Below are 25,909 nucleotides of genomic sequence, written 5' to 3'. Positions count from 1 at the left end.
TTTTAAAACATTTTCATCACCCCAATGAGATCCCTCATAACCATTTACAGTTACTTGCTGTTCCCACACCCAGGCTCTGGCAAGCTGTAATCTCCTTTCTGCTTCCATAGACTTGTCTTTTCTGAATATTTCATGTAGATCATAATATGTGGTCTTCTGCATATGACTTTTTTCACTTAGCATAACGTTTTTAAGGTTCATCCATGTTGTAAGTCTATATCAGTACCTCATTCCTTTTTATTGCTGAATAGTACTCCATTATACAGATATGACACATTTTGTTTAATCCATTTACCAACTGATAAATATTTGGGGTGTTTCCACTTTTTGGCTATTATAGATAATACTGCTATGGACATTCCCATGCAAGTCTTTATTAATAATACTGCTATGAACATTTGTGCATAAGTCTTCATGTGGACGTATGTTTTTATTTCTCTTCAACTCATTTTAAAGCAGAGAAAATGAAGAGCAGAGATAAAAGAAAAAGAGCCTTCTTGTTTAGACTTAGAGTAAGTTTATACAAGGTTTTCAATTGTTTAAGGAACTATTGCACTTTAAGAAAAAAAACTTTTTTAATATAAAATAACATGCACATTGAAGAAAATTTGGGAAATAAAGAAATATAGCACCTATCAACCCAACATTCAGACATGATTACTACTGCAATTTTAATGACTTTTCTTTCAGTCTTTTTATTTATTTGTTTGTTTGTTTGTTTGTTTATTGGCTGTGCCATGAAGCTTGTGGGATCCCTTAGTTCTCCAACCCAGACCCTCAGCAGTGAAAGCACAGCGTCCTAACCACTGGACCACTAGGGAATTCCCCAGTCTTTATTTTATACGTATGTATTTTTACACAGTTTATCTCATACTGTATATGCAGTGTTTTATCTTGCTCTTTAAATGAGTATTTCACATAGCACATTTAAATGACTGTATAATATTCCATCATATGTGATACACCATCTTTTATTTAACCATTTCCCCATTGTTCAACATTTAGGTTCATTTATTCAGTAAATATTTATTGAATGCTTAATGTGTACCAGAAACTATACTAGGCACTAATGATATAGTAATGAGCACAAACAAGCATAATCATTGTCTTCATGGAACTTATAGTCTAACATATCACTATTATAAATAATGTGATTAAAATCCTCAACACAAACCTGCATTCTCATTTTATATTAATTTCTTAGGACCGAATCTTAAAGGTAGAATTTTTGGGTGAAAGAACATTAAAATCTTTAAGACTCTTAAGAAATATTGACAAGTTGCTTCCCAGAAAGGTCATACAAATTTGCATTCTTATTGGCAGTGTATAAGAGTAGCCATCTCACCATTTCTTTGTCAATGCTGCATTTATTTTAAAGATTTTTTGATATGGACCATTTTTAAAGTCTTTATTGAATTTGTTACAGTATTGCTTCTGTTTTGTACTTTGGTCTTTTGGCCGCGAGTAATGTGGGATCTTAGCTCCCCGACCAGGGATCGAACACGCACCCCCTGCATTGGAAGGCAAAGGCTCAACCACTGGACTGCCATTGAAGTCCTAATGCTGCATTTTTAACAAAGCTTCCAGCTGCTTCAAAATCTTGTTGTAAATGGACAGGAATATTTCCATATTAATAAAATTCAACTCTTCTATCTCCCATTTTCAAACTTCTATTTATTCACTACTACAAAGTCATCTTCTTTAGCTGATAACACAGCTAAAGAAAACTCTGATGACTAACAAATCTTGTATAACAGAAGTTTTCCCAAACACCTGTCCATGTAGCAATTTATTTTCTTAATAAAGATCTTTTCCCTTTGGAGATACCACTTACATTTGATACCTCTAGCATATTAAATAATTTAATATAATTTTCAAAATGTACTGGTAGTTAGGATTGGAATATTTGGGGGATGCCTTTTCTCTAAGATTAAAATTTGGAGGCAAGCTCTAGACAATTATCCAAGCAACTGGGGGAGCAATCTGAATGATTTCATAAGCTATAATAATGGTTCAGATATGATAATTTACAAAAGCTGAAGGCAACTTTTGTCTTCAGCTACAGAGTGGTTTCTCTAGTATCCTGAATGAGCTTTCTTTTGATACTTCAGAACTGTCCATAGCTTCAATTTGCAGTCCCAGCAGACTTATGGAATTCTTTATCAAAACAATAACCAACATATGGGGGGCAAGGAGAGAAATTAGTGAGGAGCTCTGGAATCAAATTTAAAACAAATGAATTTAAAAGCAGATGAAACAAATACATGACTTACTCTGTGTCAACATTCTTAAAAACAGAATAGTATACTTCACTGAATGGTTATAGAATCACTAGTTCAAGTTGAAAGAAACCTCACAAATCTGTAGCCCAACCCTCTCTTATTTTACAACTACAACTCATGAAAATGAAATGAAATGACCTATCTGTGGTCCCACAGCAATGCATAAAAGAGACAGAACTTCAACCAAGGACTTTTGCTCCAAAACCAGATTTAGTCACCATGCAACAATTTTGACTTCTCAGCAAGGTCTGTTTTTTTGGGGGGGGCCTTGCCACGCAGCATGCAGGATCTTAGTTCCCGCACCAGGGATCGAACCCCAAGACCCATGCAGTGGAAGCGCGGAGTCTTAACCACTGGACCACCAGGGAAGTCCCTCAGCAAGCTCTTAAAATGATATTCTACCTGTAAAGGAAATGGTAAATAACAGTAGCTACCATTTACTTTATTAAATATTTTCAATGTACGAGGCTCTTTGTATACACTTTCTCACTTAATCCTCACGGCCTCCCTATGGTATGCGGCAAATGAGGAAAATGAACTAAGAGCAATTAAGTGATTTGCTCAGAGTCACACAGTTAGGAAGTACTATACACAAGGACTGGAACCTAGACTGTGCTACATGAAGTGTGGTCCGTAAGACCAACTTATTAGAAATCAGAATTTCAGGCCCCACCCAGACTTATTGGTCATAGTCTGACCTTTAAAAAGATTCTCCAGTAATTCATATGCAATTGAAGTTTGAGAAGCAATGGTAAAACCCAAAGCTTAATTTTCTTAACAATTTCACAATACTACCTCAAACGTCTGGAAAAGTCAAGGAGACTATTAAAAATAATTGTGTAGACATCGCATAACCAAGAATTAAAAACAACCCACTGCTTTAAGAACTTTTAAACATTAACATTCAACTCTAAAAGGAAAACTGCAAATGACCAGTATCTAAAACCTGCAGAGCACACAATGTTCAGTACCATCAAGTGGTATATTTCTATCAATTCCAACAAAATTTTAATCTACAAAACAAAAGAAATAAAATTTTAATCTACAAAAGCATAGAAATTCTGATATTGTTATTAATGGGAATCTCACAAATATGTGAAAACCTGGTGAGTTTACGGGGAAAGCTTCAATTCTCAATTTTCTATCTTATTTCCCTCCCTTAACATGGGAGGAAGAAGAGTAACTCCCATTTGAAAAAGAACTGAAAAACCATAAAGTGTTGCATCTAAGAAAAATTATCACAAATATATTCAGATGGTGTTCTCATTAGGTAATAAGGACTAAATGAACATTTAAAACCTGACAGCAAGTTGAATACAAAACTCCCAACCACTGCCCATAGGAACACATTCAAGTTTAGTCTTCTTGCCGTGATCCCTCCAAAAGAAACAACTTGATATTTTTGAATCTATAAACAACACATGGAACCTGTAAAGTACAGCATAAATAATAAGCAAAAATTATTTGCCAGAACTTACAGCGAAAAAGCTATGAGAAGGGGAAAAAGGGGCTCCAAACAGTACAATTAGTGTTACAAAGTTACATTAACACATAAATAATTTCAGTGGCAGGTCATAGGATTCACATGCATATTTCATCAACTGTAAGAAATAATTTTTCAATCTGACCCTGATCCTTCTGTGTACTTTGAAGTCTGCAAATCAGCAGTATAGCCTGTAAGTTTAAAGAAATTTAGAAAGAATTGTGAAGTTAAAAGGTACTTTTGATGTTTGTTCTTTTTCTTCCATCACAAGGGCATTCGATACAACCACCACAACCACTGATGAGTGGAAAATGTTAATGCCCAAGAGATTTCCATAGCAGGCATACATATTCATTTAACCCTTTACGACCACTGCCTGTCATAGGCCAGAGGTTAACTCGATGCCTCAGCGTCCTAAGTTCCTAAGCCCTGTAAACCTCCCCCCTTTTTAATAACTCTCTCATTACTGTCACTGAGCCTCATTCCCACCTACCCCCACAATCAGTCCCTAACTTCTCTTCCTGCCTTGTCACCCCTCATTTCACACAGTGTTTCAGGTTGAATCTTCTGAAGCGCAGCTCACATAACAGTACTCTGTGCTCAAAAACCTTCAGTGGTTCCCCTTTATCTACAAAAGGAAATTCATATGTATAATCTGACTCTTAGGGCCTTTCATAATATGGCCCAAATTACCTTGCCCATTTATTTTGCACACTTCCTCCACACCAACCTTAGTTTCAGGTCTGAACTCCTTGCTATTTTCCACCTCACAGCTTTTCCCTTCCTTGACTTCACTAACAGCAAGCTGGACTACGTGAGTTTGAATCCCAGATTGATCCCTTACTAGCTGCACAGCTTTGGGCAAGTCATTTAACCTCTCTGTGCCTCAATTTACTCATGTGTAAAATAGCAACAGTATCCAAATTACAGGGATGATATGAGAAACACTGGAGTTAATAAAACATACACAAAGCATTTAGAACACTCCCTGGCACAGATTAAATATTACATAAGGTTAGCTATTGTTACTGTTACCATATTATTTTCTTCCTAAAATCTTGAATGTTTACCATCACTCTCCCCTTATTCTCAGATGTGAATGCTTTTCTCCCCCCATTTCTATGCTCAAACCCACCCCTCAATATCCAGCTCAAAGAAGACCTTCTTCATGAATTCATCTCAACTTCTCTTAAGGAATGCTTGGCATTTAGTAGGCAATGAAATTTATTTGTTGAAAGAATTTATTTATTTGTTGAAAGCATTGACCATGCCGCATTGTAAATGCCTGTAAATGTCTGTGTGCTCTACTGATATGTAAACTCTTTGAGGGCAACTACAGCCATAACCTCAGCATTGGCTCAATGCCTAGTCCCTAGTGTCCTTAACATATATCCATTATATGAACAAATAAATGAAAGCTGAACTCCTCTAGCATCATATTTGTACTTGTCATATGTTCAATTTCATATTAATCATGGTATATTATTTAATATATATATAATATTAATATATTGTATTACTTGAGGTAAGATCCATATCTGATTTGTATTTAGATCCCCAGCTACTGGCATACACTCATATATACTAGGTACATAATTTTTTTTAATGCATAGATTTTTAAAATTTATTTATTTATTTTATTATTTATTTTATTATTTATTTTATTTTTGGCTGCGTTGGGTCTTCGTTGCTGTGCACAGGCTTTTCTCTAGTTGTGGTGAGTGGGGGCTACTCTTCATTGCGGTGTGCAGGCTTCTCATTGCGGCAGCTTCTCTTGTTGCGGAGCATGGGCTCTAGGCACACGGGCTTCAGTAGTTGTGGCACGTGGTCTCAGTAGTTGTGGCACGCAGGCTTCAGTAGTTGTGGCGCATGGGCTTCAGTAGTTGTGGCATGCGGGCTCTAGAGCGCAGGCTCAGTAGTTGTGGCGCACGGGCTTACTTGCTCCGCGGCATGTGGGATCTTCCCGGACCAGGGCTCGAACCCATGTCCCCTGCATTAGCAGGCGGATTCTTAACCACTGTGCCACCAGGGAAGCCCCCTAATTTTTTAAAAAGGAAGAATGGAAGGAGACAGGGAAGGAAGAAAGGAAGGAAGGGAAGGAGGGAGGGAGGGAGGGAGAGAGGGAGGGAGGGAGGAAGGAAGGAAGGAAGGAAGGGAGGGAGGGAGGGAGGAAGGAAGGAAGGAAGGAGGGAAGAAACAGAGAGAGAGAGGGAGGGAGGGAAAAAAGGGAAGGAGGGAATGTGTCAAACACTAGTGTTAATGTATTATATGAATCATTTCCCTTTTGCTGATTCCCACTGTCAGAACGTTTCCATCCAGACTGACAGAAAATTCACTATGCCATAAAAATTAATTTTGTTATGCAAGATTTCTCTACATTCCAAAATCATATGCCAGCCACACTGCCAAGGGTTTTTTTTACAAACTCCTCTCTCTAGTGTCTCCTTATAAAAAGAAAAAAGTGGCATGGCGGGTAGGTCTCCAGCAAGCAGTAGAACTGTCAAAGAGTTTTTTCTGTTCATTTTCCTTATGAACAATCCTTATGGTTTGTGTCAGTCCCATGGTTCAAAGTTAGAGCAGGAATTTCTCCCTTTCCCCCATCCCCACAGTGAAATTCAAGCATCCTCCTTCCTCTGGAATGCTTCTTGGTATCAGCTAAGCAAGATTGTAATAGTATCCAGAGCTCAATAAAGACTATGCCAACCAGGAAAGAGAAGGGCGTGGGAGCCAAACTGAACTGGACACAAACCCAGCTCCCCGTCTTACTCCCTATATGAACCCTTGCATTTTACCTAAACTCTATAAGCGTCTGACAGTTATAATGATTTAATAAAGTAATGCTTATAGTACACCTAGCACAGAGTAAACACTTAACAAATGATAGCTATCGATGTAAAAAATGATTCTTAGAAGCTGTCCATGAACCATGAAATTATGTTCTTGCCAATGAGGATTTGCTCTGATTGTTATTGTTCTTTATCTTGTCCAACCTTTAAATAGAATATTTTGACACTGATCAAGCATTTAATCGAGTGAAATAATATAAATATAAAAAATTTCTAAACAACTCAACATAGTAAATAAATTCAAATAAAATCAGATACTTAAAATGGCTTAAAAATTTACATATAAGACATGACACCATAAAACTCCTAGAAAAGAACATAGGCAAATCATAAATCTTACCAATGCTTTCTTAGGTCAGTCTCCCAAGGCAATAGAAATAAAAGCAAAAGAGAGGCATGGACTTATATATACTACCAAACGTAAAATAGATAGCTAGTGGGAAGCAGCCGCATAGCACAGGGAGATCAGCCTGGTGCTTTGTGTCCACCTAGAAGGGTGGAATAGAGAGGGTGGGAGCGGGGGGAGACGCAAGAGGGAGGAGATATGGGGATATATGTATATGTATAGTTGATTCACTTTGTTATAAAGCAGAAACTAACACACCATTGTAAAGCAATTATACTCCAATAAAGATGTTAAAAAAAATTTTTTTAAATAAACAAATGGGACCTAATCAAACTTATAAGCTTTTGCACAGCAAAGGAAACCGTAAACAAAAAGGCAGGGCTTCCCTGGTGGCGCAGTGGTTGACAGTCTGCCTGCCAATGCAGGGGACACGGGTTCGAGCCCTGGTCTGGAAGGATCCCACATGCCGCGGAGCAACTGGGCCCGTAAGCCACAATTACTGAGCCTGCGTGTCTGGAGCCGTGCTCCGCAACGAGAGGCCGTGACAGTGAGAGGCCCGCGCACCGCGATGAGGAGTGGCCCCCGCTCCCACAACTGGAGAAAGCCCTGGCACAGAAACGGAGACCCAACATGGCCAAAAATAAATAAATAAATAAATAAATTTATTAAAAAAACAAAAAGGCAACCCACGGACTGGGAGAAAATATTTGCAAATTATGTGACTGACATGGGCTTAATTTCCAAAATATACATACAGCTCATACAACTCAATAACAATAAAACAAACAACCCAGTTGAAAAATGGGCAGAAGACCTAAATAGACATTTCTCCAAAGAAGATATACAGATGGCCAACAGGCACATGAGAAGATGCTCATCCTCGCTAATTATTAGAGAAATACAAATCAGAACTACAATGAGGTGTCACCTCACACCAGTCAGAATGGCCATCATTAAAAAGTCTACAAAAAAAAAAAAAAAGTCTACAAACAATAAATGCTGGAGAGGGCGTGGAGAAAAGGAAACCCTCCTACACTGTTGGTGGGAATGTAAATTGGTGTAGCCACTATGGAAAACAGTATAGAGGTTCTTTAAAAAACTAAAAATAGAGTTGCCATATGATCCAGCAATCTGACTCCTGGGCATATATCTGGATAAAACTCTAATTTGAAAAGATACATGCACCCCAATGTTCATAGCAGCACCATTTACAATTGCCAAGACATGGAAACAACCTAAATGTCCATCGACAGATGAATGGATAAAGAAGATATCTTCTTTATCCATTCATATATATATATATATATATATATATATATATATATATGAATGGATAATATGGAATATTACTCAGCCATAGGAAAAGAATGAAATAATGCCATTTGCAGCAACATGGATGGGTCTAGAGATTATCATACTAAGCAAAGTTAAGTCAGAAAGAGAAAGACAAATGCAATATAATATCACTTATATGTGGAATCTCAAATATAACACAAATAAACATATCTATGAAACAGAAACAGACTCACAGATATAGAGAACAGACTTGTGGTTGCCAAGGGGGGGTGAGGGAGGGAAGGTTTGGGAGTTTGGGATTAGCAGGTGCAAACTATTACATATAGGATGGATAAACCACAAGGTCCTACTGTATAGCACAGGAAACTATATTCAATATCTTATGATAAACCATAATGGAAAAAAACATGAAAAAGAATATATATATGTATATATATGGATCAATTTGCTGTACAGCAGAAATTAATACAACATTGTAAATCAACTATACTTCAATAAAAATTTTTTTTAAATCTGATACTTAAATGAGTATTTCCAAAGACTGTGTGTATATTTTACTTGATGGAAAAATTAATTTTTTAATAAAGTCACCTCTAAAATTACTGTCTTACTAATTTCCCATCATTCTCTATTATAAATGATGGGAAGTAAAAGACATAATATGCTGGCCTGAAAATTTTGTCTAAGGCCATTAAAATGCTGATCATTGAAATCAAACGATTGAACGCTAACTGATGATTCTAATTGTCTCTTAACAGTTTATATTTCCCGTGCAGCAGCAACCTAAGTATCTTTTGTTTGCTATTAGCTACCCATTTTCCTCCCTGAACCACAGAATTTCCGATAATCCCCAATTTTACACCCACTGCTTCTATCATTATGGCATTGCCCTCCTTCATTGCCTAATAAGGCTGGGCAATACTTTCACTCTGCACAGTTTAATACATAGCACTTTAATTTTGAGGATGGAGAATATATAAAATGAATTTTATATATATATATATAATTCCTTGCTTTATTAGGCTTATTGTATTGCATGCTGTGTTTACTTAAAAAGAGAACTATTCATACTACATATAACATCCAAAAATGTTGTATATGGGCCCTTACTGAATTAATAAAGCTTTTCTTATACATCCAGGATCATCATAAAATGTATTTGTGAAGTGTTAATGGAAGAATATTTCCTATGTCTAGTCAGTGGCGTTCCCAATCTCTGCCAAGCTTTAAAAAAAAAAAAAAAATTCTGCATTAAAACACGTAAGAATCAATGTTCCTCATTAGCAAATAATTCTTTGTTCATCAGTGAGCAATGCTACCAAAATGACAAATTAAGAACTGTGGATTTTTCAGCCTTTGCATTTTAGGGAATACTTCAAATAGATAGTTTAACTTAAAGGGTTGCCCCACCAATCATCCTGAGTTCCCAGAAGTTAAGAAAAGAATGGTTCTGATTCAAACAGTTTCATATACTTGCCAAAATAGAGGGAAAGAACCTTGCTCATCATAAGAGTAAATTCTCCTTTCTAAAGGGAGGATAATAATGCTAATCACCATTATAAAACTAATTAAAGAATTTTGAAATTATCTAAAAAGGTCCTCCAAGACCATTCAGAAAAGGAACACTATGTAATTTAAATAGTTTTTCGGTTGTGTATTACTTTAAAAATTACATCATAGGCTCTATATATTGGCCTGCACAGGATTGGATTATATTTCCAATAAAACAAAAGCCACTCAGCTTCTGCTGCTGCTGTAATTGGCACTTCAGTCTTTCTGCCCAGTTAGCACAAGTTCCCATGAAAGATACTGAATCTACTTGAAGTTGTCAAAAATCCTTTAGAAAATAGGGGTTTTGGTGGAAGCAACCTGCCAATAATATTGAGCGAGCTAAATAAGGAAAAACGGCTAAGCAAGGCTGGCCCACATCCAAGCTCTGAACGCACTGTCGATGTGGCAGGGCATCAGTTCAAAAGATCATCTCCTCAGTAGCAGAAAAGCAAAGTTCAAAGTGAATGTTTCAAGGAAGCTAATTTCATGTTTGCGTTTAATCTCCATATTAAAGAAAGATCAGACAAATGGTATTTAGAGAAACTCTAAGGTTAAATCCAAATTCTGGGACTCAAACTATCTTTGCCTTTTGGGAGAATAGCCATTTGGGAGACTAAACAATAAATACAAAAATATTTTTACAAAGGACATTAGATTACTCTATACTTTGTACTCTCAGAAGAAGAAAGTGAGAGTATTCTGTTTCCTGATATACTGTACTAACCATATTCACTAGTCATTGGAGATGACTCTATTCGATATATCTTTCTTTAAGAGCTGTCTGGCTCTCTTTCCCTTGGAATTCCAAATGTGCCAGGCTGCCACATCATCTTCTCACCAAAGTATAAAATATTCCTGGACAGGTAAAATAGTCTCTTTCACATGCCTTTTACTTTGGATATTTACATTTCCTATGTAATTTTAATGTACCTGTAAATCAAAAGCATCTACTGGAAGCAAAAAGCAGACCTGGGGTTTGGTGATATTTTGTGGTGCCAGGACCAGGAGCTATTATTAATGCATGTCTAAGATTTTCACATCTTTGATATGGGTTGTATGCCATCTGAATCTTATTAAACTGCCGATGGCCATGACTGAGCCAGATTATTATGAAAAATTTGATACTGACAACAGAATGACTTCTGTTGAAACAGGCCTTCAAATTGAAATAATGGGGATTATACTGGAAAAAAATTATTGAGCAAAGCTTTTTAATACATACAAGTAATTGAGTAAACTAAGCCTACCCAATATCCTGCCTTCTAGTCTCTAGGCTCATCCACTGACCAGGCTTAGCCAACTTCAAACACCTGAGAGCTGATCCAATGATCCTGCCCAAGGTGGTGGGGCCCTGCTGGCTGTAACTCAGTGGGAAGCCATTACTGCAGTACAGACTGGAGAAAAGAAAACAGATTTTGTTTAATGGTTTTTCTCAAGTCTTTAGGAAAAGGGCAAAAGTAAATATAATTTTTATTCAGCCAGAGAGGGAGGGAAAACATTCACCCTAAAATCAAAGGAAGAAAAACAGAGGGTGGACCTTGGCTCTTTACATCTTATCCTTTTCCACAGAGAATTAAGACATCTTACAGATAAGAGTAAAGAAAAGGATAGAGGAAAATTTAAGTGAGGTGCTAAGTTGTGACCAAGAAGAAAGAATATAAATTGACCCACCATGGCTGAGCTCCATGCTTCTTCCCAACTAAACCCAAAGAAGAGTAGGTTAGTGGTGTGCTTCTCACTATCAGAGAATAGGAAACATACTAATATTCAGTGGAAGCAGATATTTTCCTACTACTAATTTTTAAGAAAATTTTATGTGAGATCTCTTGTGGGCATTCTAATTTATGTGATAGGCAAGGTCTTTGATGACATTCTCAAGGCAAATGTGATAACAGGTTTTACAGGTATATCAGTTGGGGTTCTCCGGAAAAACAGATCTAAAAATGTATTTCAAGGATTGGCTCATGGGATTATGGAGGCTGGCACATCTGAAATCTGTAGGGCAGGCCAGCAGGCTGGAAACTCAAGGCAGAATTTCTGTTATAGTCTTGGGGCAGATTTCTTTTTCTTTTTTTTTTTTTCAGGAAATCTCAGTTTTTGCTCATAAAGCTTTCAACTAATTGGATGAGCCCGCATATACTACCCAGGATAATCTCCTTTACTTACAGTCAACTGTTGTAAATGTTAATCACATCTACAAATTACCTTCACAGCAACAGCTAGACTAGTGTTTGACTAAACAACCGGGCACCATAGCTTAGCCAACTTGACACATAAAATGAACCATCATCACAGGCCTATGTTATTAATAGCATCTCTCATAAAAGTTAAGGGTACATCAGCAGAAGAAAGGTGCCTGAGAGACCAAGGTAATTTGAACCATCACCATAAAGGATCACGTAAATAAATTATAATATATTCTTACAATGAAATAGTATGCAACCAGTAAATAGCGTGATTTCAAATAATATTTAATACCATAAGAAAACATTTCTGATTTAGTAATAAGTAAAAGAAACAGAAATTTTAAATATATATATATATGGTGTGTTCCCTACATTGTAAAGTAAGTTACTAATGCATATAGTTTAGAATGCATATAGTTTAAAGTTTTAACAGCCGTATCTCTGGAACACAGAACTATGAGTGATTTTTATTATTTTCCTATATTTTCTATAATTTGTATAAATTACTTTATAATTAGAAAAAATCATTGAATAGTCAATTTGACTATTTAAGAGCCTAATTTAAGATCCTAATCCTGACTCCTGCCTGAATGGCACATTAACTCAGCCATTCTGCAGAGGCCTCATAGCACCTGCAGTCAGAGCCAAGGTTTCCCCCCAAAAGTGGTTCTAGATCTATACCAGACATGAATAAATGGTAAATTAAGGTCTTAAAGTTCTTTACCATATATCATCTCTAAAATTATTTGGTTTAAGTTGTTTTCAAAGCAGAAGTAACTTAAGACAGTAAAAGAAATTGCCAATGTTGCTCCAAGGAAATGTCTGGTTTTGAGCAGGCTTCCAGGAAGCAACTGGATAATTTAGCTGCTGATTGGAATACAGCAAGGCCACTCACCCAGATGGTGGCAGAGTGAGGTCTAGGATAAATGAGCACCCTTTCCTATACTCTGCAGGCTCTTCCAGGACAGGAGTAAGAGAATGGATGGTCTTCTCCCTTTCCACAAACCTACTATTCTCCCTTCCATGTGGCACTTCAATGGTATGTACTTCAGGTCATTTTCCATCTGGGTTCCTCCCTTCTGGAAGGCCAGACCTTCCAGGAGGGCACAGTACCCAAGGACTAGGGTCTATATTTTACTCCCTGTCGTCAGACCCTGGCACAGATGGAGGTAGGCAACCCCCTTTGGAGCTGAGGTCATTCACTGCATTCCTTCTGATTCACAGAGTTCTACAGAATCCACATCAGAGGGGCTCCCAGAAATAACTCTGGCAAGTGACGGCACAACATAAATTATACGTATCCATCCTCTTGGGTTGATTTAAGCCTTTCCACTAAGCACACTCATTCTCAAAATTTCTTCCCCCCGGTCTGCCACAGTAGCTGAAATTCCCACTGTAAGATTCAGTCCTTCGGGTTAAGGTCTCCAGGACACCCCTGTTAAAATGCAAATATATGACTCACAAGATGTAACACATAGATTCATTAGCACTGTTTACACTTTAGAGAGGCACAAGAAGGAAGCAGAATGGTCTTCAAAAATGACCAAGACTTTAGAATTCCACTTAGGCACATCCGTGGCAAATCCAGTCAAGACAGATCCATGCCAATGATAGATTTCCAGTTGGTTCTCCTATAATAGAGACTGACTTCGAGAGAAGGATAAATTTTTTTCCTCCCCTATAAGCTCTAGCAGCTCTGAAATATTTGGATATACAAGCTAGTATTGAGTCTTTTTCTAGGAATAAGATGTATGCCTCTTGCCAATTTGCCATGTTCTCTTGTATTAGCTGCCAGGGAACCCAGTGAGCACAAGAAGGGCACCCTTGAGAGTGCAGCTCCATTGTCCCCAAAGAATGACAGTGAAGCAAACTTGGTCACGGTTTTGCAGGCTCACTGGCTGCCCATGGAATTTCAAAATGTTCTGGGCAGAGGCAGGTTCTACCACATGCCTTTTAAGTTTTGACTGTTGATGACTCTGGAGAACAGATCTAATTTTGCCATGAATCAAGGCTATCTTCAGGAAATGTCGAGTGGAAACTGGTTTCCTAACATGAAATAGTGCCAGGAATCGGAGGAGTCTACTGCCTGCCTAAAAGAAGCATGAGGCCTTCAAGACTCCAAGGGCAAAATTAGACTAATCTAAATTAAAAATAAAACTCTCGGAGTTCCTTAAAAATAAGCACAATATAAATAAAAGGCATAGAATACCTGAAGTTTTAGAGTATATTTTGGACCCTTATGTATTTTGCCACACTGATTCTAGACATTCTATGAATGTGTGTATATTGTGAGCTTGTTGTGTGTCATGAGCTTGTTATCTCCCCGAGTCTGTCACCAACCCTGCCTTCTTGTCCTATTAACCATCCATCATGTCATCTTCCTTAAACTTGCCATGTGCAGCCTCCTTCCAGAGGCATACTCCATCAAGGTTTCTTTTTAGTTTTATCCTAGAATAAAATGAGCTTTAAGTCTTTTTTTTTTTTTTTTCTCAAATAAGAGTATAAAAACTAGATGCTTTTTTGAGCCTCACAAATATATAATGCTACTTATTTCTGTCCCACAAAACAGCACTTTGGCATCATCCCCTGAACATGCCACGCAAAGCCACATTTGGTGGATAACCCCTACATGGATAACGCCTATGTGAGAAGGCATTCTCTTCCCTGCCCAAGGCACTGGATTATCCTGCCTAATTGGCTACCATGTGTGGACCTCATTAGAAGAACTTGTAAGTGCTATACATGGTCAAGAATGTATTTCTGATAATATTTCAGTTAGGTTTGGACCAAGGCCAAGAGTCTCTCTGGCAGACTAAAGCCACTTTACCAACACTTCACTTTTAGCAAAAAGATTCGTGATAAGGAAATATAAGCAAGACATCTAGGATCAAAAGGTCACACCACCCCACTTCCTCACCCCACTCTTCCACCTCTTTTTAAGCGTGAGGAAACATTCCCAGGCAATTAGTCATGACCTCTTTTCTACCTCAGTCCTTCTCCTGCTAGTTTTTACTAAGAGAGTTTGCTTCAAGGGCTTTCGAAATTCAGGGTCAAGTTTTGGAAGATGTTTTTAAAGATGTGAATACCAGCACAACTTCATCCAATTTAACACAACAATTCCTCCTCTAACATGGAATATTGTCGTTTCTAAATAAATTTTTATTATTTAAAAAAATGTTTTATTAATGAAGGGAAAGCCTGCATAATATAAATAATAACAGTGCTTGATTTAAAATAGTTTCTGGGAAAGGAATAAAACTATAGATTTCTGTGTATTATTTTGTTTTGTTGCTTAATATGCTCATGATTTGCCAAAGCCAATGAGAGAAAAAGGTGCCAGTTTTTGAGCCTGGTTTGAACTTCTACTTTAGCCAGTACTAAGTGAGGAGACATGACCCATGTGATTAATGGACTCATAAAGAAGTAAAGATGAACATTACATTAGAAGACATCCGAACAACTCTCTTACTTTAGGGATGAGAAACCCATGCCTACAAATGCTAAGTATCCTTAGAAGCAATTGTACAAGGACCTTCAAGATGGCGGAGGAGTAAGACGTGGAGATCACCTTCCTCCCAACAAATACATATCAGAAATACATCCACATGTGGAACAACTCCTACAAAACACCTACTGAACGCTGGCAGAAGACCTCAGACTTCCCAAAAGGCAAAAAACTCCCCACGTACCTGGGTAGGTCAAAAGAAAAAAGAAAAAACAGAGACAAAAGAATAGGGACAGGACCTGCACCTCTGGGAGGGAGCTGTGAAGAAGGAAAAGTTTCCACACACTAGAAGCCCCTTCGCGGGCGGAGACTGTGGGTGAAGGAGGGGGGAAGCTTCGGAGCCACGGAGGAGAGCGCAGCAACAGGGGTGCAGAGGGCAAAGCGGAGAGATTCCCGCACGGAGGATCGGCGCCGAGCAGCACGCACCAGCCCGAGAGGCTTGTCTGCTCACCCGCCGGGACGGGTGGGGGCTGGGAGCTGAGGCTCGGGATTCGGAGGTCAGACCCCAGGGAGAGGACTGGGGTTGGCTGCATGAACACAGCCTGAAGGGGGCTAGTGTGTCACAGCTAGTCGGGAGGGAGTCCGGAAAAAAGTCTGGAACTGCCTAAGAGGAAAGAGACCATTATTTCGGGGTGAGTGAGGAGAGGGGATTAAGAGCACAGCCTAAACGAATTTCAGATACGGGCGCGAGCCATGGCTATCAGCGTGGACCCCAGAGACAGGCATTAAACGCTAACGCTTTGCTGCAGCCACCAAGAATCCTCTGTGCAAGAACAGGTCACTATCCACACCTCTCCTCCTGGGAGCCTGTGCAGCCTGCCACTGCCAGAGTCCTGTGATCCAGGGACAACTTCCCCGGGAGAACACACAGCGTATCTCAGGCTGTTGCGATGTCACACCGGCCTCTGCTGCCACAGGCTCCCCCTGCATTCCGTACCCCTCCCTCCCCCCTCCGGCCTGAGTGAGCCAGAGCCCCCTAATCAGCTGCTCCTTTAACCCCGTCCTGTCTCAGCGAAGAACAGACGCCTTCAGGCGACCTACGCGCAGAGGTGGGGCCAAATCCAAAGCTGAACCCCGGGAGCTGTGCAAACAAAGAAGAGAAAGGGAAATCTCTCCCAGCAGCCTCAGGAGCAGCAGATTAAATCTCCACAATCAACTTGATGTACCCTGAATCTGTGGAATACCTGAATAGACAATGAATCATCCCAAAATTGAGGCCGTAGACTTTGGGAGCAACATGTAGACTTGGGGTTTGCTGTATGTGACTGACTAGTTTCTGATTTATATGTTTATCTTAGTTTAGTTTTCAGCACTTGTTATCATTGGTGGATTTGTTTATTGGTTTCGTTGCTCTCTTCTTTTTTTTATTACTTTTTTATTTTTTTATTTAAAAAAATTTTTTTAACTATTTTATTTATTTATTTATTTATTTATTTTTTATTATCTTTTTTTCTTTTTGTTTTTCACCCTTTTCTTCTTCCGTGTGGCTGACAGGGTCTTGGTACTACAGCCTGGAGTTAGTGCTTGTCAACTTCTCTTCACCCTGAGGCAATCCTGGTAGACTGTTAGAAATACAGCAGGGAGGACTTTCTATTTAGTAGAAAGTAGATTTTAATCATCTTTTTTGGTTTTGTTATTGTGAAATCATAGCATTTTTAGGGAGTGATGCACTAGTCCAATCATTTTACAGATGAGGAAACCGAGATCTACAAAGTTAGTGACAGCCAACATGGAGCTGGTAAATAATGAAGACCAGAGGGGATAATATTTTAAGAACATTAGACCTCCTTCTCTAGTTATCAGAGAGAGCTCCAACTTCACACTATAAATCTGATTAACTGGATCCATATTTTATAAATAAGGAGCTTAAATTATAGCAGTATTTCACCCAGTTGAACTTCAGATTACTTCAGATGAAAGTAATGTGTCTTTTTGGATATCAGACTCTTACTTAAAAATTTATATACTTTAAAATTCCTGTTACAGAGAACATAAATAGTACATTGAGTTTGACCAGTCAGTGAAAAATTAATCTCAGGGGGTAAATGTTTCATCTTCCAGGGCATCGGAGAACTAAATAACAAGCAATTTACTAAATTCCATCCTGGTCCTGAAATCTTCTGTTTATGTAATTTGGATGTGTAGCTTACCCATAGAGGCTGGTCACTCCTTGTCACTCCTTGCAGGACCACCTCTCCTGAATATAATCATCACAGTATATCACCATATGCATTCACTGTGATTCAGATATGCAAACTATAGCTTTTTTTTTAACCTAATGTTCAGAGTTAATTACATCTCTTAGCTCATAGTATACCATCATTTAACCTCACAAGGCCTATATCATGTTTTATTAATTTTTATTGTTTTCCCCTTAACTTCTCATCATAACTTCCATTCCCCTTGTTGCTAGAGGCATCCACACAAATGTTTATAAGACAAAAATGTATTTAGGTATGTTTGTATCTTTGAGAAATACGTAATACTGTTTATGTTGTAGGTGTTTAATTTATATACATCTAACTGTGCTATAGAACAATTTTTTTCTTTTTTCATTCAACATATGTTTTTAAGATCTATCCATGTTGCTTTATGTACATCTAGATAATTAATTCTCAGTGGTATGTAGAATTCCACTATATATGTATATCCTATAATTCACTAATTCATTCCCCTAGCAATGGATACCTCACTTACCACCAACTTTCTGTCTTCCCAAATAAACATATTCATACATGTTCCCTTATAGCCCCGTGTCAGAGTGGCTCTAGAGTATATACTCAGGAGTGGGAATCTTAGTGTATATGACCAGATTTCTCTAAGCCAGATAACTCCCCAGAATAGCTGTATCAAGTTAGACTTCCACTAACAGGGAAAGATGGTTTCCCAACTCCCTCAGCAATAGTTGGTATTATCTGACTTTCTGATGTTCATCTATCTAATAGGTGGTAGAATGCTTTTGGACCTATTCTAGTCTACCAGTTCTCTGAAATGTTTGCGCCTTCTCCCTTTGGTTCATGAGGACTTCTGGATCCCGTACATGCCTTGTACAGGCCCTGGGCAACTAGAAATACTGTCTCAGGACCATCTACGTAGACTCTTCCTCACAATCCTGCTCTACTGTTTCCACATCACGGAGGGCCATGCTGACCTCAGAACTTTTCTTATGGGCTTTCATTCTCCCCTCAGGAGAGAGGGGAATTCCAGGCTCTCCTAAAACCTTTCTGGATGTTTCTACCCACCCTATGGAAGTTTTCATGCATGGAGCCCATACACAAATGCTAAGTTCTTGCCCTTTTCCCTCCCTCCCTCTCTCTCTTCCTTCCTTCTTTCCTTTCTCTCTTCTCCCTCTGCCTCCTAGAATTTGAAGGGTTTTCAACTTCTCCCTTTTGACTGACAAGACCTGTCTCCCTTTCTTATCCTACCCACCCCCTAGTTGACATTCTCCCTCTTCTTCCCTGGGCCAATAACAGAGGAAAGGTGATGGCGGTGGAGTGGGGGGACTATATTACCACAAGGGGAAAATATATCGGAGAATCTTGAAAAGTACTGTCTGCATGCACTTACCATTCCATATGAATAACACTTTAACCATTGCAAAGGACTTTAACATACCATTTGACCCTCTCAAAAACCTAGATAGAGAAGTTGTCAGTATTTGTAGACAAAAATAGAAACCAAGACTGAGAAAAGTGAAAGAATTCTGTGCAGTAATAAGATAGATGACTGACAGATAAACTATTTTAGAAGAATGCATATATCTTTTACAATTTTTTCCCTAAGAATATCAGAAAACCTTTTTAAAATAGCAAAATCTCTTCATTTTCTCTTTTGTAGATCTGGTCATCTGAGCCAAAAGGAAACTCTGACACAAAAATAAAGACTGTTTTATCTCTGCTTTGCAGCAAGAACTTGTGGATGTTCTTAAGCATTTGCAAGAAACTCTGGTTCTTATTCCTTTGGCAGCAATTCTTTTATAATTAAAATTCTAAAATTAAAAAATATTCTAAAATATGATCATCACTGTTACATTTAGACCCATACAGGAAACTGTTCATTTTTTCAGTCTATATTATACTTACTAAATCATGTCTTACTCTGACAAAGGTTATGGACTTGATTAGTTTTGTGAAATAATCATTTTAAATGCCTAATTCTTTGAATATAGACCTATACACACAGTTTATTTTAATTGTGTAATTGTGCCCACTTTTCAGTAATTTAAGCTTCAAATTTTTACATTTTAAAATCTGGAAAAGCAACATATTTTTCCATCTATTTCTATAAAAATTTTCTAAGTATGGTTGGAGGACACTTTTTTATATCCCAAGTGAGCATTTTCTGCCAGATGGTTAACAAAGACCATCTCAGCTTGAAGGGAAGCAGACTGGGTTAGTGAAAAGAGACAGACCTGGTTATAAATCCTAGTTTTCTACAACCTACCAATTGTGTGGCTTTAGGCAAATGACTTAATTCCCAAACTACTTTTCTCATTTATAATACAGGATCATCATGAACACCACTGGCTGTACTCCAGAAAATCTATAGTAAAAATACTGCAGAGAATATTTCACCCTTGAAATGAACAACAGAAATAGGCATTTGGTGTGCCTTGTTGTCCAAACATGTGTCTTGGTTTTGCCCTTTGCACACAGTAGGAACCTACTCTGCTAGAGAAAGAGGCATCATCTACTTGAGCCTAAAGTGTAAGCAGTTAACACAACAGCAAACGTCATTTAGATGAATTGTCTCAATCAAATAAATCTATACTGGGGGCACAGTCTCATTCACCTCTGCTCTCTGGGTATTTCTTGCCTACATGATATACCCTTTGAAGTCAGGGAGAATGTCTCATATGGATGAGATACCTAGAGAGTAAAGAAATATGAGGGGGAAAACTAGGCCTGTATTGTGTTTTTAAGGGATAAGCAGGAATTTAACACAGACGTTGTTTCTTCTAGGACTAAGAACTGCTTTTTTAGAGTCATCAAAAAGAGCAAAAGTCAAAGACCTCATGTAAACCTTATGCAACATGGCCTTTCCTTATGCAAACATATTAAAATGTTTCAGGATTGCTTTTGTCCATAACTTATACAACGCATCCTCTCTCGGAAAAAAAAAAAAAAAAATCCTACTCTCTGTATACTGAGTAGTCCAAACAATATCTCACTTTTATTCCAAGAAAATAGGAATAGCCAAATCCAGGATAATAATTAACAGAAATAAAAGCTTCCCTCAACAACTGTCCACACTCCTGCCCAGCTCCAGAGCACAGGGCCAAGAGGAAAGATAACAAAGCCTTAGCTGGATTTAAAACAGTGTACAGAAACATTTAAAGCTTCTTCTCTTCCAGTCCAGAAAGCAGTTGGCAAGAAAGGGACCCAAGCCCAATATATATAGTCAAGCGCAAAGTCTTTCTTGAAGGTCTTCAGAATACAGAACATTCTCCAAAACCCCCTGGGGCACCCTACTAAAAAATGTTGAGACATAAAGCCTACCTTCAGAACACTACCAGTTTTCCCCCTTGGGCTCTATCCTCTCAACAACTCAGCTCTATCAGGGTATAAGCAGCATACTATAAACCTGCCTGGAAAACCCATAGATTTCCAACCAAATTCAGACTGGGCTGTGCCACAGCTACAAGGCAATATATTAGGTTACACCTGATGAACTATGCTTCCCTCTTATAAATGAGCCAAGTGTTCCTCAATTTAGATCCAGGAGATCACTGAGTTTATAACAAAGTGCAGTGGGTGGGAAGAGAATAAAGGCCAAGATCCAAAACGGGTATTAGGACAGGGTGGCTGAGGTGGCTGGAAAATATAGATCAGTAGAACGATGGAGTGATAATGGATGAGGAAGAAAAAGCAAGATATTAAATGATATTGTCATAGCGATTATGCCTGAGGAAAGGAATCTCCCTTTAAATAAGAGTTTGCAAATGCTGCATTACTTTCACGTCTCAAAAGAAAGAAAATTATCGCAACAGCTATCATTTATTTTTCACTACCATGTGCCAGGTGCTGTTCCAAAATGCATTACATAGATAGCCGTCCCTCGTATCCATGGGGGGATTAGTTCCAGGACCCTAAAGATACCAAAATCTGTGGATTCTCTAGTTCCTTGTAAAAAACGGTGTAGTACAGTTGGTCTACTTCAGCAGATGTGGAAACCTAAAATAGGAGAGCCAACAGTATTAACTTACCTAATCCCCACAACAACCCTGGCATTGTTATTTATTATTGTCAGGCCCCTTTTTCAGAGGAGGAAAACGAGGCACAGAGAGGTGAAAGTCACACAGCTAGTAAACAGCAGAACCAGGAGAAAAACTCAGATAGTCGAGCTTAGAGCCCACTCACTTTACCACTCCACATACTTTCTTTCAACAGAGAAAGCTAGGGGCCTATAATTCTTGGCTTAGCCCCTATATTAATAGCTCATGCTTGTGTCTGGGTCTCCTGGTTACCACTAGGAAGGAAGGACCCCAGGGTAGCATGGTGGTCCTCTCTAACCTCTCAGCTTCTGAACATCACCCCATCACCACACACAGTAGGAAACAAGCTCTCTTTCAGGCCAGAGTGAGTATAAGGTATGGCTTATGAAAGGGTCCTATTTGGTCCTTTCTGTTTGACCCCCTATTAAGTTCCCATAAAGCTTCCTGGTGAAAGAAAAGCTTCCTTAATAAGAAATTCTCCATGAGGGCAAACCTGTCATTCTCTCGGGCCAGATTGTCATGGAAACTTTTATAAAGAGGAGCCTAACACTCAAGTCTTCAGGCTGCAAAAGAATCCATGCAGTTGTTCTTTTGTAAAATTATACAGATTTATTCATTGCAACAAGTGAGGCAATGACACAAGTTCCTTTTACTGATGAACGAGATTGGAACCTAATGAGAACAGTCAGAATTTCATTTGTCAAATCTCGTGCCACTCAGCTAACCCTCATACTGCAGTCCTCAAACAACCCAAACAACGCATTTTAAAAACAATAATCACTAGACCAGAATTATAAAATAATTGTGAATTGAAAAAAAAAATGCATAGCTTTTAAAAATAATGCTCAGACATCTTAGTGTAAACAATAACAGGGTCTTTTCTTCTAGAGCAGGAGTCAGCAAACTATAGCCCTTGGGCCAAATTTGGCTCATTGCCTGTTTTTATACAACCCAAAGCTAAAAATGGCTTTTACATTTTTAAATTGTTGGAAAAAAATCAAAGGAAGAACATGTTAAAATCATATGAAATATAATACTTAATACCTAAAGTTTTATTGGAACACAGGAACTTACTGTGTTCATTTACTTACTGTCTATGGCTGCTTTCACACTACAAATGCACAAAGCCTAAAATATTTACTATCTGGCTCTTTATAGAAAAAGTTTGCCGACCCCTTTCTAAAGTGATAAATGATAAATATATTGCCCTGACAAATTTCTCACGGTCTAATTATCAAAATTGTAGTTTCCAATCGTTAGAAATCAGTGAAGCATTCTGCGACCTATCCCAGTAATTAATTTCTAAAACCTATTCTAAATAGACATTGCAGTCTATTATTCGCCCTCATGATAAGTTTCGATCCCTTAATTGTTTCAAGGGGTGTGTTTTCTCTTAACACTGAAACAATGTCTGACTGATACAAACCAGGGCCTGAGTGAAGCAAAGCAGAAAACATCCCATGAACACACATACATTCACTTGGCAGAAACATTTTGCAGCTAAGCTTGAAACCAAAACAATTAAAGCCAGTAAAGACAGAGCACGTGGGCTTCTGTTCCTACTGCTTGCTTATTTCAAAATCCTCAAATCCACAGAAATTTTTTGTGCAGCTTTTCATTAAGCATTTCAAAAGGAAAACAGGGTACCAGGCTTCTTTTGAAACTGTACGGTTTGTTGGTGGTATTGTTTATGACTACTCTTTGACGGTGGCTAAGTATTGCATTGATATTTCTCTTAAAAAGGAATGATCTGTCATAGGATTTGACTGTCTTGTCATCCTTTTACATACATATTTGTAATGTCTTACCGTCTGCAGATCCAATATGATTCTCATCCACGCTGCTCCCCAAACACATGCCTCTAGAATTCTTCCAAATCTGGCATCATCTTTGACTTCAAAAGTCGCTCCCTGAGCAAAGGCTTTGGAGAAAGACACAAAACAGACTCACCAATTATTATAATTCAGGCATCTCCTAGGACTTTATAAATGTGCTATAATAAATTAAGTATGTTATGTCCTGAGTTACATAAAACTTTTATTTGTATTCAAACGCTAAACTAAGCAGCAACTTCTCCATGGGAGGTACTGGCAAGAAAGAATTCCCCCCTCCCCTGACTAAGGGCCTGGGAGTCTGTGATCCAGTCCCAGGTCCTCTCTGTACCCATGCCATAAACTGGGCATTGGAGCAAATGTTCGACTCTTATGTCAATTTCACATTGTTCAAATATGTTTTAAAGTTTTGCAGAATTCTCTGGAGACATCTGTCTTCTGATCTTAATCAGAAAATTATTCATGACTCATAGATCCCAAAGACTCCTTTAAACAAGCTGGGGAAACTGCGGAAGCTCAATCAACATCTCTAAAAGCTGTTCTAAAAACATCTTTACAATCAAATGCAGTATCTTTCCCAAACAAAATGAAAAATTTTATCTCTGACTCACATTCAACCACTTCAAGAGATATTGTTTATTTTAGCCCACAAGTATATTAGTTAATTTTTACAAGCAGTTTTCAAAAGAAATAGGCCAGCAAGAAAATCTACTTAGCAACAAAGATTTTCACGGTTCTACTGAATAACTCATGCCTCTGTTTGTCTTTGCTAGTCGTTACTAACTCAATCTGAGTCAAGGAAGAGAAATATCTCTCTACCACAAAACCAGATTTTTTGTTAAAAATTGAGCCAAAGGGAATAAAGGAAAAGTGGGGGGAGGCAGCACATATTTAATTAGGCCTAGGCTTGTTGCCTGATTTTCATTAGGCCCCTGCCTGATTCTTATTTGGCCCACTCTAAGTACTTTTAGGCCACTGGGCACAAAGGCCAGTGCTTATTTTCATGGTTGTTTCAATTCATCAAGAAAATCCTTTGAAAGATGAAAGAAACTCCACATTTTTTCACCTGTTGTTCTTTCTTGTGTGCCTGTCACTTCACTAGCCAAACTCGCTTCAAGCCAAACCAAATGCTTTCCAAACCTCTACAGCATGCCTTTGAAGATCTGAAGTTAAGTATTTTCTTATGCTCACCAGTATAGCTTCCAAATAAGGAATAAAAAAATAATAACGTAGTTCTTAAGCTATTTTTTATAATACCAGAAATGCAAAAGCACATTCCAGTATGTGCAAAAAAGCAAAATTCCTCTTCCCCAAGTTTAGAAGTCATGGGCCAAATACACCTGATGTTCATTACCACACCCACAGCACATTGCTTATGTATGACAAAGTTCCTGCAAAGACCATATGCTGTTTTTATTATTACCACTTCACAAGTTTTCCCAGGCTCACTAGAAAAAGTATTTTATAAGACCCGCCCACCGAGTAGGCTCATCTTGCTACACTGATGAAATTTGGTTTGCTATTTACTTGATTAGCAATAAACATCTCTCCTTATTTCCAACAGCACAGCAATTAGGACACCGATCTGTCACCACTAACTTCAAGTTTTGGCTTTCATCAAAAGAAAAGGAATTTACCAAGAAGAAAAAAAACACAGCTCTACCTTCAAGCTAAAATAGCTCTGCCTTCTAAACAATATGCACTTTCACACAGCTCCAGCAAACCTTCTTCAAGCAGCTTACAAAGGAGATACTAAGAGAAGTACAAAATAGACCCTAGTTTTAGGTACTGGTTTAGCTGACAGAGATGCAAACAAGAGAAAGCTGATATTGGAAAGCAGAAAATACAACCTAGTTGATATAAGAGGAAATGAGGCTTCACTAATCTGTTGACTTGCTTTAAGGGAGTGAAAAATAGACAAGACAAAACTACTGCACATAGAGGATATATCTACACTTCCAGAAACTTTTATAAGAGTCTACACCAAAGGCTTTATTTTAAAGTTATGAAGTTTACATTAAATATGTATTCTTAGAAAACCAACTAAAAGCCAAAGAACAAAGTAGACGCAATGCCCTAGATGGAGCTTATTTAGCATAGTCAGAGATTATCTAAGATATGATAACAATGATAACAATCATCATCATTATCATCATCATCACCAAATACTTGCCATGTCCCAGGCACTGTACTAGGCACTTCATATACATTAACTTCAATACTCTCAATATTATTAGGTAATGATACCTAATCACTAGGTAGGTAACATATCTCAATTTTACAGAATAACCAAGGCTCAGAGATGTTAAATAACTTGGCCAAAGGCACAATGCTAGCGAATGATGGTAAACTAAGAGCAATTAGTTAA

The 25,909-nt window shown here is 38.1% G+C and overlaps 1 protein-coding gene across 2 annotated transcripts in view; it reads right to left on the bottom strand.

The window, feature by feature from the left end:
- The window catches only part of LOC309631734 (uncharacterized protein), a 492,832-nt gene that overhangs the window by 371,816 nt on the left and 95,107 nt on the right, over window positions 1-25,909 (bottom strand). For both annotated transcript variants that reach the window (XM_082398597.1, XM_082398599.1), the window contains one exon: window positions 23,518-23,630. Coding sequence is in view for 1 of the 2 variants with exons in the window: in XM_082398599.1 (XP_082254725.1) it covers window positions 23,518-23,630 (113 nt within the window). In the remaining variant the exon portion in view is untranslated. The remainder of the gene's footprint in view (window positions 1-23,517; window positions 23,631-25,909) is intronic.

Source organism: Balaenoptera borealis, assembly GCF_965194805.1.
Source record: "Balaenoptera borealis genome assembly, chromosome: 7".
NCBI lineage: Eukaryota > Metazoa > Chordata > Mammalia > Artiodactyla > Balaenopteridae > Balaenoptera > Balaenoptera borealis.
The sequence above is the reverse complement of the archived record's forward strand: the minus strand, read 5'-3'. Positions and strand labels throughout refer to the sequence as shown.